A 19,503-nucleotide genomic window follows, 5' to 3' on the forward strand; every position below is an offset into this window, starting at 1 on the left:
TGAATGCTGAACTGAGAGCAGTAAGAAAGATCCCAAAGGGCCAGGTGTGGCGGCACATGCCTTTAATCCCAGCACTGGGAAGGCAGAGGCAGGCACATCTCAGAGTTTGAGGCCAGCCTGGTCCACATAGAGAGGGCCAGACCAGCCAAAACTACATAGTGAGACCCTGTCTCGAACAAAAGCAAACAAAAAACAAAAAGGCCCCCAAAGAGTGGGAGCCAGGTGGCTGAAGCATGACTTGGCCATTCTTCCATTGTAATTATGGCCCCTTGCAAGTTGTCTGATAAAAGATAGAAATGGGTGTTACAAAAATTTCTCCTCTACCACGATGGCCTGGTAGTCTCAACACCTATCTGGAAGAGGTGTGGTCTTGGTTCCCTGAACATCACTTCCGGGAGCTGGGCTCCTTTATCCACGCCTCCATCCTTCAGTACCTCATGTGCTGATTTCCAAAGACAGAATTTAGTATTCCCAGTCAGGGCTGTCTCTGTTGGGACACTGAGATTACTGCCTCATGCAATCCAATGCCAGTCAACATCCAGCCATGTCTTTTCCTTGCCTTGAATTCTCTGGTGGCTCCCTCCTCCTTACAAGACGCCTACAGATTCTTTCCCTGATCCACATCCAGCTTTCATTTGAGTTCATAGCTCCTCCCCCATTTCTGATTACTTTGAAATAGGTTCTCATGCAACCTAGGCTGGCCTCAAACTCAGTATACCACTAAGGATGACACTGTAGCTTCTGATCCTCCTACCTCTCCCTCCCAAGTATTGGAATTACCAATGTATGCCACCATGCCTGTCTCTGCCCCGGTTTTCCTAGGCTTTCAGGCATGTTCTTTCTCTCTGAACCATCTCCTCTGTCTCCTACCTACAATCCTTTACTTTGCTCAACATGCCAACTTTGGGTATATTCCTCAGATGCTCCCTACTTCTGGGACTGGTGATTGATATCTTATTTTCCAGACTATCTGTTGGGGGCTGGGCTAGGATATGAGTGGTTGTCTCCAGATGAGGCAAAGCTCACAGGTACTAGGCAAGGACCAGGACCTCAGGACAGCACAGACCACTGCTGGGACTCTACGGCCTGCACACTCTCTTCTCTCTCATAATATTGATGATTCTCCTGGAAGTTTTTAGTGTTACTTTGTCAGTCACACGTGGACAGATGTGATCATTCCTGGAAACCCCATTTTTATTGAATATTTTCCTGTAAAGTTCTTCGGGAGCTGATGTTTCTCAGGTTTCCTGTCTGGGGATGCCAGCTGTCACTCCAGAGCTTGGGAGCTGTCCAGATTCAGTGCTGACAAGATTAGAAGCAATTCACCTCTATTTCTATAAATATACTTTGTTAAGTTTTGAACGATGTTGTTCTTGAAAATGTGTGCCTATGTTTATCACCTTATAGTTTTTTGTTTTTTGGTTTTTCGAGACAGGGTTTCTCTGTAGCTTTGGAGCCTATCCTGGAACAGGCTCTGTAGACCAGGCTGGTCTCGAACTCACAGAGATCCGCCTGCCTCTGCCTCCCAAGTGCTGGGATTAAAGGCGTGCGCCACCATCGCCCGGCTCACCTTATAGTTTTGTAAAGACAGAATGTACCTGGCTCAATATATGGCCAAATTAGCTAAACAAGTGTTTCCAGTTTAAAAGATGTTTTGAGGGGCAACCGTATTTATTTTTGCTGGAGGTTAACATCAGAGGATGGGGAAAACGTGTTTCTTAGTATGGAAAAACATGCTTGCTTTGATGTACAAATAAAGATGGCTTGAGCTATTTGGAACCGGCCACTTGTGTGACACTCATCAGGTTGGTGGTCAGACAATTCATTTCTTCATGCCAGTGCTTCCTCCCTTCCCCATCTTAGGACCTGAATCTAGGCTGGGCTGGGAGGGGGGCTGCAGCACCCACCTATTATATCCTCCATGCCTGGCACAGGTCTAACTGCTGTTAGCCCCCCATAAAAGATCTCCCAAAGTAGCTGTTAGGTCTCAGGCTGTCCAAATATCCAGAAATGAGCTAAAACTGGACTATAGGAAGATTCCTGGCAGTTAAATAAAAACCAGCATTCTTTGGAAACTTGCAAAACTGGTTCCCATCTGCCTGTGGTGACTCTCAGCATAGCAAAGCCCATGCTGCCCTGCAGGCTCCCTCACTATCAAATGTACCTGCTACACACATTTCAGAGACCACACTAGCTAGTCCTCTTCCATCCTCCTCCACCTTATACTCCCTCCCAGGTGGAATTCCCACCTCTCAGCTCCTCATTCTCCTTACAGCTCACTAGTCTCTACTCTTCCACACTTCCTTCTCTCTTACTCCTTCACCTCTATGCCCTACTCCATCTCCTGCTACCCTGCTGGCTGTCTTCACTATTCTCACTCACTTCCCTAGCCCTGGACATGTCCAGTCTGCTTCTTTCTCTCTCTCTCTCTCTGCTCTGGACTCTTTCAGATGCCTCTGGCCATTTTGTCTCATCTACAATAAAAACCTTAACCATATCACGGAGCGATTATGTTGGCAGTTTCTTTACCGAGTCCCTCACATTCAGGAGGCCACTTCCAGGATGGCCCCAGTGACCCTTTCCTGGTGTGCAATCTCTTCCTACAGTAAAGAGTGTCTGCTTAGTCCTCCTGCATTGAAAAGAGTTGGTTTATATAACCAATAAAATACCATAGAAATGTAACTTTTTAATCTGTTTTTTATTATTTGTTTTTATTTCATGTGCATTGGTGTTTTTGTCTGTATGAGGATATCAAATCCGGAGTTCCAGACAGTTGAGAACTGCCATGTGGATGCTGGGAATTGAACCTGGGTCCTCTGAGACAGCAGCCAGTGCTCTTACCACTGAGCCATCCCCCCAGCCCCCAAAATGTAACTTTTAAGCTTGGCCATAAAAGACTTTGTGATTTCTACTCTGCTCTCTCAAAGATCACTTGTCCTGAGGACAGTTAGTGGCCACACTGCACAGATACACAAGCTACCCCACACGTCGAGGAACTGAGTCTTGAGAGCCAGTGCTGACTTCCCGGGTTTGTGAATTAGCCACTTTGTAGAGGGCTCTTCCAGCTCTAGACAGGAATCTGAGTAACTCAGGCTGTCTAGACCTATAGCTCTCTGGTAGAGAGCTCGCCTAACATGCATGAGACAGATCCTGGGTTCCATTCCTAGAAACGCAAAGGTGCAAATACTCATAGCCTAGTTGATATCTGACTGCTAGCCTCCAGAAACCATGCCTCGCTCCCCAAATCGCAGTCCACAACACTGGTAGATATGATACATTTGGGATGATTAATTCCACTATAATGTCTAAAAGTATCTTTTCCACCGTAATAAATTATTGTGTTGGGCCGGAGAGATGGCTCAGTGGAGCATTGCCTGCTCTTCCAAAGGTCCTGAGTTCAATTCCCAGCAACCACATGGTGGCTCACAACCATCTGTAATGAGGTCTGGTGCCCTCTTCTGGCTTGCAGGCATACATGTAGACAGAATATTGTATACATAATAAATAAATATTAAAAATTATAATCCCAGCACTCCGGAGGCAGAGGCAGGCGGATCTCTGTGAGTTCGGGACCAGCCTGGTCTACAGAGCTAGTTCCAGGACAGGTTCCAAAGCCACAGAGAAACCCTGTCTCAAAAAACCAAAAAATAAAAATAAAATAAAATAAATTAAAAAAATAAATTATTGTGTTATAGAAAAGCCTAATTCTCGTTTTCTGCATGTTTCTCAGTAGCAATGACACACTTCCTAGGAGACTGAGTTACCAGCCATGAGCCACCAGAACCCCGGATGGCCCCATCTAGGTGATTCCAAAGCAGCCAGCTGGTTTCAGTTTTCCCCTCTTAAGCAATCCCAGGTGGGATGCAGTCAGTTTTCAAATCTGCTGGGGCCCCGCCAGCCTCTCCAGGGAAAAGCAGAGAGCAGAATGCAGGCAACCATTTATATGACATACTTTATTTCCAATCTACAACCATTAAAAACACTTCGTAAGTTTACACTGTACAGTTGTCATGTCTGAAATAAGACACGGGGCGAGGAGAGCTGGTGGACTAGACTACGGTCCTCCTATCACCCAATCCATCACAGGAAGGAGCCTTTAAAGGCAGAAAGGCAGATGGGGATAGCGGAAGGAAGAGAAGGGGGAGGAAGGGAGGATAGTGGAAAGGAGAGGTGGATAGTTGGGTTGGCCCAAAGATGCCCTTGGTCCCTTCCCTCCTGAGGGGTCCCCCAGGGCCCACGACTGCAGGACCATCCCCAGGAAACCAGGCTGAGCAGGAAGGGGCTTCACAGTATTGGCTAGGTGAGGGAGGGGAGCCAGGACAAGGAAAGGCGGTTTCTAGCTCTTTCCCAAGTACTGGGGGGAACTGGTTTTTGGCACTGTTACTGGTCTCCCTGGGATTGGGAGGATAAGGAGGTGTGATGTGGGAGTGCTGATGGGGACAGGGCTTGGGATTCTCTCCTTGCAGCAAGTGTCCTTCCCTTGGGCAATGGTGAGGATCCTAAGGGAAAAGTGAAAAGGGTCCTTTTTGCCTCCTGCCTCTGGGGACTCCCCCATCCCCCTGCTTGTCTGCTGGGACCACGTATACAGATTTCCACAAAATGCAAATTTGAGGGGGATGGTGAGCTGGGTTGAAATGGAGCCAGGGAGGTAACAGGAAAGCTGCAGGGCCGTTCCTCCCCCCGCATTCCAGCTTCCAAAAATAGGAGATGCCACAGTGATGTTTTATTCGGGGACAGAGGCCTTGAATCTACAAGTCTGGTTGACTGGTTGTTTTCCATTGTTCTTGGCCCAGGCCAGGCCCAGGTACTGCCCAAGCTGAGCTGACAGTTCATCTAGACCAACAACCTTGTTGTTGTTGTCGTTGGCAAACTTGTCTACATTAGAATGACCCGGAGGCTCTTTCAACCCTAACTTCCTGGGCCTGTTTCCATGGGTCTTGGATGCAGCCAACCATCTGCACTTCTGTCACCCTTCCTGGTGACGCTCTACTACAGGGACAGAGTTTGAGAGACACTAGTCCTCCGAAGTACCCCCAGTTGCCTTGGCAACCTGGTACTCCTATGGCAAGTCGTGATGGCAAGGCCCAGCTGTAGAGGTACCAAGAGATCTAGACAAATGCTGGGAAAGAGGTGGTGGGTGAGCCCCCCTGTGCAGAGAAGTAAAATAAGGCACAGATAATCAAAGGCAGAGCCAAGAGAAGAGTCAGGGGTACCAGGGCCCAGAGGACCCAGTGGAGGCTGTAGGATCCCAAAACACAAAAGATGTTTGAAGCCCATAGGGTCATTCTGGTGTTCTGGGAGAACCATAAAACCGGGATGCTCAAACTTGGGTTCCCAAGACTGCTAGCTGAGGTCTTTCTTCCCAGAGGTGGCATAGGTGGCTTTGGATGTGGTGTGACAAGGACTCCAGACCCTGACTGCCTCAGTCCTTCCACGATAGCAGAGGAAACCAAAGATTCTTCCCTTAGTTTCAAAGAGCAAGTGAAGGCAAGAAGGGGGAACAGGGTCAGTGGGGTAGACAAAGGGATGCGAAGGCTCCCAGGAGGGTGAGGAAGGAAAGTGGTCAGATGACAGAGGAGCCCTGAGCAGGGACTGTGGCCCAGTATCATGTCCTCAGTCCCTTTTCATGGGTCTGGGGATTCTGCAAACTGCGAATGCTGTTGCTTTAGGTGGGTGAGGTTCTGCCAACATGAGCTGATCTGGAGGAGGTGAAGGGCAGAGGAGAACAGACCGGACGGACAGAGAGACAAAACCAAAGAGAAGTCAAATTTCCCCTGCTTTATACCAAGGTCACCAAAAGTGGGCAGGGCAGAGAAGACCCAAAAGGTCCATGTCCACCTCACATCCTCCCAGTGGAAGGTGATGCAGCTGTATTGGGAGAAGCAGGGAAGACAGGAAGCAGAGAGCGGGGTGGGACTGGGGGTGTTCTAGGCTGGGAGGTTGCTGGAGTGGGATGAGTCTGACGAGAAGGGCTGGAAGAGATGGTGATGCATGATGCACAGAACAAAGGGGATTCCTCTAGGAAAAATACAAAATAAACACAAGATAATTCGAGATCTGAGAGCAAACCTTGGGAAAGGGACAGACTGGACATGATCCTTCCCTGAGGGGGTGGGAATATGAGTTTGTAGGGCTAGGGAGGAGGTGGCCAAGGTCAGACAAAAGTCCATACAGAAGAGGGAAGAGTGTACCAGAGGACATGGGAGGGCTGAGGGCTGGCATTGTAAAAATCCCAGGGTCCCAGAGAAGAAAACCTGGTTCTAGGTTAGGACCACTTCATCTGGTGGCAGAAACCAGCCAGGAAGTGGTGGCAGGAAGAGATGATACTATAGAGCTGATGATATGGACGATGATAAAGGAAGGGGTGGGGTGAGGGGGGAAGATGCAGATTCAGCCAAGACCTCAGAACACGCTTCATGCACACTGTAGAAAATCTTCTGAGAGCCAGGAGCTGGTAGCTGGTAGCCACCTCCACCTATGCCTTGCTGTGAGGCCTTGGGCAAGCCACTCCCTTCTCCACAAGTAAAACATGAACGGGTGAGACACAATGGATAAATGTTGGATTCTGCCTACACAAGTACCTAAAACAGGCCAATGTAAAAAGGAAATAGAGCAGAGGTCATTCAGCCCTGGGGCAAGGGTGGGAATTACTGTCTATGGGTCACTTATTAATTATTATGAGGGGGTGAAATTTCAGTTTGGGACCAAGAAAAAGTTCTGGAGCTAGTAGTGGTGACACAATACTGTGAATGTCCATGAAAGATACTATGGCCAGGGGTTGTGGCTAATGCCAACAGAGATGGACAGGAAGATCAGAAGTTCAAGTCATCCTGGGCTACACAGTGAGTTGGAGGCCAGCTGATGATACAGGAGACCCTGTCTCTAAATAAAAATGTTTTTTTTTTTTTTAAAAAAGCCTGTTAGGCACTGAAGATGTGTCTCAGTGGTAAAGTGCTTCTCTCACATGCTGGGTCTCATTCCTAGCACGTGTGTACACACACACACACACACACACACACACACACACACACAGACTACAGTAGCATTTTAAAATGTGAGCATGATGACTGAGATTCTCTTGTGGTCCCTTCTATTTATTTTAAGGCCAATGAGAGAAGGAGGTACACACCACCACCAGAGCCAGGGCACCGAGCACCTCAATGCCTCTGAGAGCGCTCAGTTTCACTTCAGATTTGATAGAATGCCAGCTTTTCTCAGGAGACGAACGGGCATGATATATTTGGTCTTTGGCATAGCCACCACTCTGTGGCTGGGGAAACTGAGGCATAGACTAGCTATGTGATCTGGCCAAGGTCATCCAAGTTGGTGGCAGTTTATTATTCTGTAAAACAGCCACCCAGAAAACAAGCTTTGTCTTGGGCAAACCAAGCAGCTCCTTGGTCTTCGAGGAAAGAACTCACGCTTCCACATCAGTCTGTCTCTGAGCAAACACGCTTGCCTCACATGACAGATGGCTGGAAACGATAAAGGCCTGATATGCTTCTTGTCTTACCGTGACTGCCAGGGAACTCAAGAATGAAATTTAAGGCTGTGGATGGTGCCGCACGCCTATTAATCGTTAATTCATTAAACTTGGGAGGCAGAGGCAGGAGAATTACAAGTTTAAGGTCAAAATAGCAATTTCCAGATCTGCCAGGGATACATAGCATGATCATGTCTGAAAACAAAAACAGACAAACAAAAAGTAAGGGGGTGCAGTATAACTTAAATTATGTAATTATGGGGATTATAGTGGGTAGATTGGGGAAAGATTTTCTTTTTCTTTTTTCCTATGCTAGGCAAGTGCTCTACTACTGACATACATGTCCCCAGTCCTCACCCTTTGATTTTCTCATTTTCTTTGTTTTCCAATACTAGGGAAAGAACCCACAGCCTCACACATGCAAAGCAAGCATCTACCACTGAGCTACCCAGCACTTTCTAAAATCTTCATTTTGAGACAAGGCCTCAGAAAACTGCCCAGGCTGACCATGAACTCACTCTTTAGCCCAAACAGGCTTTGAAATTGATCCTCCTGCTTCAGCCTCCTGAGTAGCTGCGATGAAAGGGCGGTGCCGCCATCAGCCTCAACACTTCTAGCTTGGTTATTTCACGAAACACGTGACTAAGGTGAAACACTGTTTTTGGTGCCCTTTGGAAATCTTTGGCAATTTACCCAAAGCTGAGTTTGGCTGAGACACCCCGTCCCCAGTATCCCAGCTCAGTGCTCAGGGCTCCTGTCAAGGACCCAGCACCATGAGCACTGGCTCATCATGTATCAGCTGTGAACGGCTGGACCTGTGAGTGTAAACACCAGTCACTGCTGCATACGGATCTCCCAGAGAGCTAACCCCAAAGGTTCAGAGAGTTGCAAGTCTTGCCTCTGGGTTCGGCAGTGGCAAATTTGGGATGCCCTGACCCTAGCCAGCGTCCCAGTGAGTTTGTACAGAAAGCAGGCAAGAGTCCCGCTGTAAGTCAGATATCTTCCTGGTTCCAGGCTCCGGCATGAGAACTGTAGAATGAGATCGCTAAGCCCTGGCCTGTCAAAAAGCCTCTTAAGAGCTGCCCTCGAGCCGTGGTGATGCACGCCTTTAATCCCAGCACTCCGGAGGCAGAGGCAGGTGGGGGAAGGGTCTCTGGACAAGAGACAAAGCTGAGTAACTGAGGCATCCACAAAAGATACAGGGAGTGGCATAGTGGTGTCCAAGTCAAGTTTTTTGAGTGCTTATTTTTGTCACCTGGAGGCCAGCTGGTAGATGAACATCCCTGGAGAGGCCAAGAGATAGGGCCCAATTTGAGCTCCTGGAGAACAAGTCTTGGTAGGATAAGGAATGGGAGGAAGGCTACAGGGCAAAGGGAAATGGATTCTCCTTGTTCAGTCAGGAGGGGTCTCAAGGGCTCTGAATTTCATTTCAAAACCCATCACCATTGCCTCCAAGACAGTCTAATTTGGTTTATCCCCAGGAAGATGTGAGATATAGATTAGTGTCAATCATGCAATTCACCCTCATGCCCCCAGCCAATCTGTGTCAACCCTGTGGGCCCAAGCCAGGCAATCTATTAGAGGACTAGGGCCCCAAGGTTCCTTTGGGACACTGGGAGAGGGAGAAGGAGAGGGAGGGGGGAGAGGGAGAGGGAAAGAGAGAGAGGGAGAGGGCGAGAGAGGGAGGAAAAGGAAGTAGAGGGCTGAAGGAAAAGGAGAAAAGTGGAGGTGAACAGAAAGAGGATGGATTGAGAGGAAGGGTGTTGCTCCTTCCCATGACCCCGGGGCCTCCAGGGGAGTACCCCATGTAGGCCAGGCAGTTTTCTGCTTTGGGAATGTTACTAAGACATAAAAGGCATTTGAAGAAACAAACAAACTTAGAAATTACATTTCAAAAGAGTAGAGAGATTTACAAACCAACCCTTCCACCCCCCAAAAGAAAACAGAACCAGTTACCAAGCAAAATGCTAAAGATCAAACCAAACCAATATTTACATGTAACATTTTCATCCCCATTGAGCCCTGTGTATGGAGGCTTCGATAGGGACAATGACAGGTGGCCTTGCACAGTGGCAAGCAAGAATTAGAAACAGGGACTGAAAACCAAGACTTGGAGCTTGCAACACCTGCTGGGGGCCGTGGGGGCCGGGTGCTGAGACAGTGGGAATGCACGACAACCCAGATGGGACAGATGGTAAGGCTGAGTGGCCCCTAAGCCCTGGGGTTCAGGTCTAGGGGGCTTTTCTTCAAGACTCCCTGGCTCTCAGCAGCTCTGGGAGGTGGCAGAAGGCCTCTGGTGGCTTGTGGCCTGATGTGGTCCCCTCAGCTGGAGATAATCTTAGAGGGGCCTCTGACCTCTTGGAGGAGAGCAGGAGCATCCTGGAGGGACCTGGCCCATGGTCCACCGGCCTGCTGACTCTGCCCGTGCAAGTCATTAGGACACGAGGCAACAGATGGTGTGAGGGACTGACCCTGCTATACTGCCCATAGGGAATGGGGTCGAGGGCTTTGGGTAACCGTTCCAGGTGTCCCTAAAGAGGTAGCCTGGAAACTGGTAGGTGGGAGACCAGAGGCATCTCCCTGGTCCTGGAGGAAACTACCTCTGCAGTTGGCTCTCTGTCTTCCTGATGGGGAACTCTGCACAGAAGCCAATTCATCCTCGGATGAGTCCGAATCCCCAGCCAGGAATGGGAGGGCAGCGCGTCATTGGCACCAAGGGGAGGCAGGTGAGCTCCCTCTACTGCAGTTCGAGTTACACTGGTGTGGCTCCGGCGACTCCTGGGGGTGTAGGAAGGACAGGCAGTGGAGCTGGGGCTAGAAGAAGAGCCATGAGTGGCTATAAGGCTAAGAGAAGGGCTGGTGAACAGGCTGGCAGGCTGGTAGAGACTCTCAGATCCATGTGCAAAGCTGCAATAGAGAACATTCTAGAAGTCCATCCTGTTTTCCTGCGAGTTCTTACACGGGCGCACGGAGCGGGTCACTGTGCTCAGAAGAGAGCTGCAGTCATCTACATCTGACTTGTGAGGAAAGGTGCTGGAGGGCCGGGAGGGATGCGAGGGATCATGAAGGATGTCTGAGGAGTGATGACATCATTCTGGCCTACACCGTGTCTGAAGCATTCACAAGCTGGCCTGTAGCGGCCAGGCCAAGTACCGGGTGATGAGTAAAACGTAGCCATCTGAGACTAAATGGCCAGTGGTATTGGGGGAACAAGGTGCAGAGCCCCAGTTCTGCCAAGGGGCCCTTCTGACGAAACCAGGCCATCTGAGCCTGGTGCTGAGCTGCCTCAACCACATGGGGGACTCCATGGTGTCACAAGCCCCATGTTGTCCCTGTGGCAAGAATACCTCTAATAAATTACCTTAAGGGCTGGGGGGGGGGGCAGTAAGTTAAATTATTAAAATAAATCACCTTAAATATTTATAGTATGAAAAATTCAAATAAACAATCTAGGCAAGAAATGTTTGTAGGCCCTTGTCTCGGGCTGTGTCATGGGCCACTGGCCTCTTGGTGCTCTCTGGCCTGACCTGAACAACAGAGTCTCTCCCAGGGAGCATCTCTGCCCCCTCCTTGATGCAGGATTGTGGCACCCATCCCTGCTATCAAGAAAGAGGCCCTAGGGAATCAAGGCAAGGCATGTAGGCTTTTACCTCTGCATCAGGTGTTGAGAGGGACCCTACCCATTTCTGTTGTCAAGGAGTCTGCTATGCAAGTTGGGCCTTCAAGTCACCTTGACAAGGGAGTCAGCTCTTCTGATCTCCAACTGGAACCTGACACACTCTTACCTGCCCCCAGCTCTTGCTACGTGGAGGTACAGGCAGGGGGATCCAGGGCTCCAGGATTCCAAGTGGACTTGGTTCTGCTCTATCATATCCCCCTTCCCTGCTCCAAGAAGGCCCAGCAACCTGATCAGTAAAGCTGGGAGGAGGAAAGAAGAAGCGATGGTCACACTGCCCAGCCCAGCTCTTTCAAGAGCGTCAAGCTGGGCCCCAAGCAAAGCCCCAATCTTCTCAGTGGCTTCTCCACATGCGGTCAGTAGGAAGTATCTCTGTGAGCCACATTCCTGGGGATTGCCCAGAAATGTGCGGTGTTCTTCAGGTGCTTGGGAAGCCCAGTCCTGATCACCCAGGTTGGTCTTTTCTCCTACTCACTGCCTTCCCCTGGAAATCAGAGGTCACCTCCCAGCAGTCAGTGGGACACCCTGCTTTACCTTGAAAAGCTCTTCTCTGGCAGTGGCATAGCTGCTGTTCCTCCCAGGCAGAGTGAGGCTGAGGATGTGACCCCTTGCCTCATCTCCAGGGTCTAGGCTGCTTGAGGCGGGAAGCTTGGCTGCTCTGTGACTCACTGGGGGGCTGCCCTCTCCTCCCCGCCCCAGCCTGACTCTGAAGGATGCAGCCTGCACTTGGAAGGAGAGTGTCGGATGGTGTTGCGGGATGGCCGGACGAAGCAGGAGGCCAGAGACTGGGCACTACAGTCACAAACAGCATCCTGGAAAGAGACAGGGAAGAGGTCAGGAGCAGCCCAAGGCGCTGGCTGCAGCCACCTAGGAGCCGGGACTCAGCCATGTCTCACATTGCTTCCCAGGGGCTGCAACCCTGTTCTAGACCAATCTTTAACACGTTACTCCTATTAGGGCAGCAATGGATCCTCATTCTAATAAAGTCTGGAAGACACAGAGAAGAAAGCAGACATTATCCATGGTTCTACACATGTATACACCAGTCTCATCCCCAACGTTTATATTTTTATATTTGCAAAATACAAACCCTTCTCTGCCACTGCGAATATCTACGTTGCTGTTGGTTTGTTTTGCTGTCATTTTTACTGTGTTTGGGCTTGCATGTGTGACTGTGCACCACATGTATACAATGTCCACAGAGTCCAGAAGAAGATCCCCTAGAACTGAAGTTATACACAGCATGTGGGTGCTGGGAATCGAACTCAGGTCCTCAGGAAGAGCAGTCAGTGCTCTTAACTGCTGAACATTTCTCCAGCCTCTGGGTCTCTGTTTTAATGGCTCATTTATACTCTACTGAATGGAAATAAATATCTTCCAATTCACTCCCCACCTCCCAACCCCATCATTAGAGATAGAACGTAGGGCCTTTAGCAGGCCAGGCAGATGCTCGACCACTCGGTGACATCCTCAGCTCCAATTTACTTTTCTGTTTGCTTCTTTGTGATAGTCACACAATGTAGCTCCAACGGCTTGAATTCACTACATAGCCCAGGCTGGCCTCAACTTGTGGTGTTTTTGTCTCAGCTATTCAAGTACTGGAATTATGGGTATGTGCTCTCACATCTGGTAAATGCTTTCCTCTTCCCCGGGGAGTACTAGGGATTACCCAGTCCATTTTTGAGTATATTTAGGTAGATCCATTCTTTCTTTCTTGTTTTCAGGTTTTTTTGTTTGTTGGTTTGTTTGTTTTGAGACAAGGTTTCTCTGTGTACCTCTGGCTGTTGACCAGGCTGGCCTCCAACTCAAAGATCCACCTGCCTCTTCCTCCCCAGTCAGTGCTGGGATTAAAGGCGTGCGCCACCATGCCAGGCTCATTCATTCTTGTGATTACCAGAACACAGAAATGGTCAAAAGCACTGCTGCTGAACCTGATTTTTCTGGTCAGTTCTGGCTCTGCACTTACTAGGCAAATGACATATCTATGAGCCTTTATCTCCTCCTCTCTGCAGCAAAAGCAGGTTGTGTTTCTCAGTGCTGTGAGGGTCAAATCAAACACAGCATGTAAGTGGAACGGCACAGTACCCGCTGTGCCCTTGACATGGCTAACACAACATGTAAACGGTACGGCACAGTATCCGCTACGCACCCGACAAGGCTAAACGACACATTCCCTTTTCCTTTCTTTCTCTTTGGAAGTGTTGGGAATTGAACTCAGGGCTTCCTGTGTGCTAGGCAAGTGGTTCTACCATCAAACCACACTCTAGTCCTCTACTGTTGCTGCTTTCTTTCTTTTTTAAAAAATGATGTATTTATTTACATGTGTCTGAAAGTTTTGCCTTCTGTATGTAAATGCACCATGTGTGTGCAGTGCCCAGAGGCCAGAAGAGGGCATAGGATCTCCTGGAACTGGAGTTATAGGCAGTTCTGAGCCATCAAGTAAGTACTGAGAACTGAATCCAGTTCCTCTGCAAGAGCAGTAAATGCTCTAAGCTGGGCCAGCTCCCTGGTCTCACACTGTTTTCTTTTTCTTTCTTTTTTTTTTTTTGGTTTTTCGAGACAGAGTTTCTCTGTAGCTTTGGTGCCCGTCCCGGAATTAGCTCTTGTAGACCAGGCTGGCCTCGAACTCCCAGAGATCCGCCTGCCTCTGCCTCCCGAGTGCTGGGATTAAAGGCGTGCGCCACCATCGCCCGGCTCACTGTTTTCTTACTGTGTTGGTTTTATGGACATGATGCTGCTGTTGTTTTGCTTTTTGAGACAAAGTCTCACTATGTAGGCCTGCCTGGTCTGGAACCTGCCATGTAGATCAGGCTGGTCTCGAACTGATAGAGACCCTCTTGTCTCTGTCTCCAAAACGCTGGGATTAAAAGTGTGTGCCAGCCACCACTTTTGGTTTGTGATGGCTCATTTTATATCAACATGACTAAGCCACAGAGCCCTTAGACACCACGTCCAACATTATTCTGGGCATTTATGTAAGAATAGCACAAAAGGGCTGCCTCTCCCCAGAGTAAGCGAACTCTTCATGGTTGACACCTATAGACTGGGGACACCGGATTTTTTTTCCTGCTTCCACTTTTATTAATTTTAAAAACATTTACTCATTTATTTTGTATTGTGGGCTATACGTATATGCATCCGTGCAGTGGTAGTCACTTTTCTTATTCTACCTTGTGAGCTTTAGGTATCAAACCTAGATCAGCGTGCTTGGGGGCAAGCACTTTTTGCTGGTCCCTTTTCCTGCCTTTGGACTTAAACTGAAACAAGGGCACTTCCTGGCCATGAGGCTGCTGACCTTCAGAACCGGTTAAAGTATTAACTGTCCTCATCCTCAGGCCTTGAGACTCAGACCAGATCTAAATCGTTGAACAGACCTTATGCTAGGCCTCAGAAATGAGGCTCTCTCGTTCATTCTCATATTCCTCCTCTCTTGAATATACTAGGACTAACATTACTGACTTAGGTTGTACAACTGAGCTAGACCCTAATCTAGACAACCTCTTCTAGAAGACTATTTGGTGATACATCAAATGCCTTATTTGAATTAAAAGAATTTTTAAATATTCTTTTATCCTATTTCTGAAGCTCAAACTTAAAGAAACAAGACATTCAATACAGCATTCTTTATCACGGGGTGAAACTGGAAACCACCTAAACACAGAAATGGAGAAATGGACCTGCTGGGTCAGGCACAATCCCGTCTATGGCCTCCTCCAGCCCTGAGTACACCATTGGACCGCCCCATCTACAGCCGAACCAACCACGGGGGTACATTTCATCCAGGTTAAGCCAATCAATTTCTTTCTCCTGAAACTACAGAACTGGGCCAGAGGGATTTGAGTCAACGTCTCTTAGGTGCTTGGATTGGAAGATATAGAAACAGAGCAGCAATGATCTACCTGATCCTTAGGCATGCGGGGGGAGTGAGTGAGAACAAGAAGGAGAGAGAGAGCTGGAGAGATGGCTTAGCAGTTAAGAGCACTTGCTGCTCATGCAGAGGACCAGGGTTTGGTTCCCAGCACCCACATCAGGCACTCACAGGTGCCTGTGACTCGTTTCAGGGGCCCTGACGGTGTCCCGCCTCTGTAGGCACCTTCACACACATGATGCAAAAGGACTCAAGTGGACTCAAATATAGACACATAAATATAAAATAAATAAATCTTTTTTAAACATTTTTTTTATATATTTATTATTTATACAGTGTTCTGCCCGCATGGGTGCCTATAAACCAGTAGAGGGCACCAGATCTCATTACAGATGGTTATAAGCCACCATGTGGTTGCTGGGGATTGAACTCAGGACCTCTGGAAGAGCAGGCAATGCTCTTAACCTCTGAGCCACATCTCCAGCCCAAAATAAATAAATCTTAAAAAAAAAAGCCCCAGGAGACTGGAGAGATGGCTGGTTAAGCGCACTGGCTGCTCTTCCAGAGGATCTGGGTTCAATTCTCAGCACCCATATGGCAGTTAACAACTGTCTGTAACTCTAGCTCCAGGGGATCTGACACTTTTACACAGGCATACATGCAGGCCAAACATCAATGGCAAACAATAAAAACAAAATATTTAAAAAGAAACAGAAAGAAAGAGAGGAGCAACAGAAGAAATCAGAGTTCAAGCAAGAGAAGAGGGAAATGCTGCGGAATTCACCAGACCCACTTCAGGGGTCCCTGAGACTCTACGATCCTGCAGAAGCCACTCCTTCCAATCTCCAACACAAACGTAGACACATTCCTTTACTAAATTTCAAACAATCCATAACACAACAAAATTGGTATCAGTAGTGGGGCATGCAGCAAGACATTCTCAGAAGACTTAGACATGAAGCCTTGTTGGAGTGGGGACGGGGCAGCTGGTGAAGGGGGTAGAACCAGCCTTCTAAAATAGGGGTGGATAAAGCTCTGATCTGAAGCTTTTCGAAGCTTTTTTCCTGTCATTTATCCTCTTGTTACAGCAATCTCAAGCTACCAAGGCACACACAGAATGCTAACAACTTAGAAGGCCAACAAGCCACTCTGTAGGCACGTCTCCTCTGGAGGTGTGCTGCAGATCTCTGCAGCACGGTGGCAAAGCAAATGGTTATGCATGTCCACCCATCTCTTGGCACTAGACCTGTGTTATTCACGTCAGGTATGTTTATGCCCATCCCAGATCATATAAACCAGGTGTCATGCACAAACCTATAATCCCAGCACACTGGAGGTAAACACAAAGGGGATCAGGAGTTTAAGGTCACCCTCAACCACACAGAAAGTTCAAGGCCAACCGGGGCTACAGGACAGTGTGACTTTAAAGAATAAAAAAGCATAATACAGCACAAAACAAAACAAGCACGTGAACTTTCTAGGCTAATTCCCCCATCCTGATAGAAGGTTAAGCCCATCCATACCTCACTGGGAAGAATTAAGGTTCCATCTCCATCCCGAAGGGCGCCATCCTTCCCCACCTGGGAAAGCATGGTGGGTCTGACCTCTTCACTACCACCTGCCTTGGTTGCCTTCTTATTCAGGATCCTGGCTACACCCTCAGGTTGATGGTAGCTGGCAGGGGAAAGAGGTTCTGGTTTCTTGGAACTCTCATCTCCTGCTGCAGTCGTGGGGCTCGGGGCCCGTCCACACACGTTCCGGAAGAACTCCTGTACAATGCCATACTTGGGAGGTTCGGGCTTGGTTCGGGTCTCAGACATGCCCAGTTTCCAGACAGACTCCGTGCTCCCTGAGTGCTCCACCACGCTAAAAAGGCTGGACAGCCCATCGTTGATGTTCCTCAGCACCGGGCTATCCCGCGTGGTTGTGGAGCGGGCCCAGGCGGAGCCATTCTGCTTGCCTTGATGCAGGTTCCACAGGCTGCGGTCCTTGGTGCTGTCCAGCTTGGACACTGATCGCCTCTGGAGCTTGGGGGAGCCATACTTGGGCGAGCAGCATGGCCGCTCAATGCGCGAGTGGACCTTGTCCAGGGAGGAGGAGATCTGCTTGCTGCGTACTGACATGAGAGAGGAGCTGCGGGGTGACCAGCTCTTGCTATGGAGGCTGCTGCGGGGTGGGTCAGTCTGCAGGCCCACACTGACTGTCCGAATGGTCTGTGTGCCCACACTGGCCAGGCCCACCGTCTGGCTGGACGTGCTCTTTACCTTCCTCTCCAGCGAGCCAGAGCGCATGGCCTGCCGCACACAGTTGGTGATCTCCTTCATGTCGTCGCTCATGTTGCCCGAGATCTCAAAGTCATGCAGGGCTGCTGGGAAAGCAGGTCCAGAAGCCGAGGTGTTGCCCCCAGATCCTCCATCCAGGCGCTGCCGGGAGAAGTTGCAAAGCCACCGGCTATAGGAACTCTCGGCCAGTCCATCTGCCTCGGCTGACTCTTTGGGCTTGGCTGTGGTAAAGAGGAAGCCTGGTTCAATGAGGATCTTGCCCTCCTTGTCATGGACCACAGGGACGCCCAGGCGCCGGGCCACTGGGGGACTATAGTAGACTCGTATGCCCGTCTTGTCTGGAGCAGTGTAGCTGCGCTGCATCTGCCTCCCTGCAGGCTCCTGGCAGGCCAGGGTACCCACACGGCTGCAGTCCCGAGTGGAAAGCCCAGACTTTTCCTTGGCATCCTTCTCAGGCTCCACCGATTCGGTATTCACAAAGGCAAAAGCAGAGCTGTTGGGCAGCTTCTTGCTCCGGGCATCCCCACCAGCAAGGTAGGGGGAACAGTCGAGCAAACTTTCAAACTCAGACATGGAGGAAACTGATTTGGTCCTGGGAAGAGTAGAGGAAGAAAATGGGATTAATGGAAAATAACATATCAAGCATGCTAGTCTACTTTCCTGGATATGCTTGTGGAGACCAAGCCTGTGTTGCCTCTCTCTGACAGACAACCTTGCTGGCACCTCCTCAAATCCTCTATACACCTACCTACATACTCAAGAGGCACGAACACTAGGACCACACGTAGCCTCTTGATAGAGGAAGCCAGAAACAGCAGTTTCAATCCCCCTGAACATAGCATACAATGGGTGGGATCTGCAGTAAGTTCCTGGCCTCCTCATACTTCAGTTGAGGTCACTCTTGACTCGTTTGGCCTCGGCTAGCTCCCAGGCTCCTCAGTAATTTTGAGTTCCAGTTGCCCACTGACTAACCTGGCAGTTCCCCAGATCCCCTGCCAATCATCTGAAATTCCTTTGACTCACTGTCTTCATTCCCTGTCTTATATCCAGGTAGGGTTTGCTTCCAGGGAGTCCTCTCCTGCACATGACTGGTCATTAGGGAGCTCTGGGAGTGTCTCCAACTATCCCAGTGTGTGTGGGGGGGTGTCTTCAGCTATCCCACTGCAGAGGGGGGCAGGCATCTCCAACTATCCCACTATAGAAAGAGGGGGGCATCTCCAACTATCCCACTATAGAGAGGGGACATCTCCAATTATCCCACAGCAGAGAGGAAGGGGGCATCTCCAACTATCCCACTACAGAGAGGGAGGGGGCATCTCCAACTATCCGACTATAGAGTGAGGGACATTTCCAATTATCCCACTATGGGGGGCATCTCCAACTATCCCACTGCAGAGAGGGAGGGGGCATCTCCAACTATCCCACTGCAGAGAGGGAGGGGGCATCTCCAACTATCCCACTGCAGAGAGGGGGGCGTCTCCAATTATCCCACTATAAGGGGGGCATCTCCAACTATCCCGCTATAGAGAGGGAGGTACCCAAGGCCCCGGTGCTAGAAATGGCAGAGCTAGAATTGAAGCCTGACCTTCTCTGGCCCCAGTGGCCTCCTCATTCTAGACTGTTCTGTATTTCCCATCATTTCTTTCATGGAGGGTTTTAGTGGTGGAGACACTATCCTTGGACGTCCCCTTGGTCGCAGCATGGGGCTGGGTTCAATGGACCCTGTCCAACAACCCCAGGAATGGATATCTACCGTGACTCAAACTCCAGGGAGGAAAAGATAATCCCCAAAGGAGCCAAAGGGCTTTTTTTTTCCCAGCAAGTGCAGCTGAGGCCCTGGCTTTCTGTATCCAGAATCAACATTAAACTGCACACTGAAATCCTCATAGCCCCAAGCTTTCCCATATCCGAGTGACCAGGGTCCCAGAAAGAAAACCATCTGGTGGCTCTCCCAACTCTCACGGGGACAGAAGACGACAGACACACGGGGCAGGGAAGCGAAAAGAGTCAAACCCAAGGGTCTATGGGGGAAGACGGGGGCAAGGTGAGGGGCCAGCACCTCTTTAAGGCGGTTCCCCCAAGCTCAGCTTCAGAAACACCCTCCTTGTCGTGGGTCTTCTCACTCCGTGTCTGTCAAAGGGAGAGACAAGAAGAGTCAGTTCTGGTGACCAGCGTGTGAAAGAAAGGAAAGAGT

The 19,503-nt window shown here is 49.5% G+C and overlaps 1 protein-coding gene across 2 annotated transcripts in view; it reads right to left on the minus strand.

Annotated features, from left to right (window-relative positions):
* Positions 1-3,934: 3,934 nt before the first annotated feature.
* Mtcl2 (microtubule crosslinking factor 2) overlaps positions 3,935-19,503 on the minus strand; it is a 67,039-nt gene continuing 51,470 nt past the window's right edge. For both annotated transcript variants that reach the window (XM_075962807.1, XM_075962806.1), the window contains 3 exons: positions 19,369-19,439; positions 16,551-17,901; positions 3,935-11,971 (listed from right to left, as the gene is read on the minus strand). In XM_075962807.1, coding sequence (XP_075818922.1) covers positions 11,825-11,971; positions 16,551-17,901; positions 19,369-19,439 — 1,569 coding nt within the window. In that variant the 3' untranslated portion in view covers positions 3,935-11,824. The remainder of the gene's footprint in view (positions 11,972-16,550; positions 17,902-19,368; positions 19,440-19,503) is intronic.

The sequence above is a fragment of the Microtus pennsylvanicus genome, chromosome 2, assembly GCF_037038515.1.
Source record: "Microtus pennsylvanicus isolate mMicPen1 chromosome 2, mMicPen1.hap1, whole genome shotgun sequence".
Classification (NCBI taxonomy): Eukaryota; Metazoa; Chordata; class Mammalia; order Rodentia; family Cricetidae; genus Microtus; species Microtus pennsylvanicus.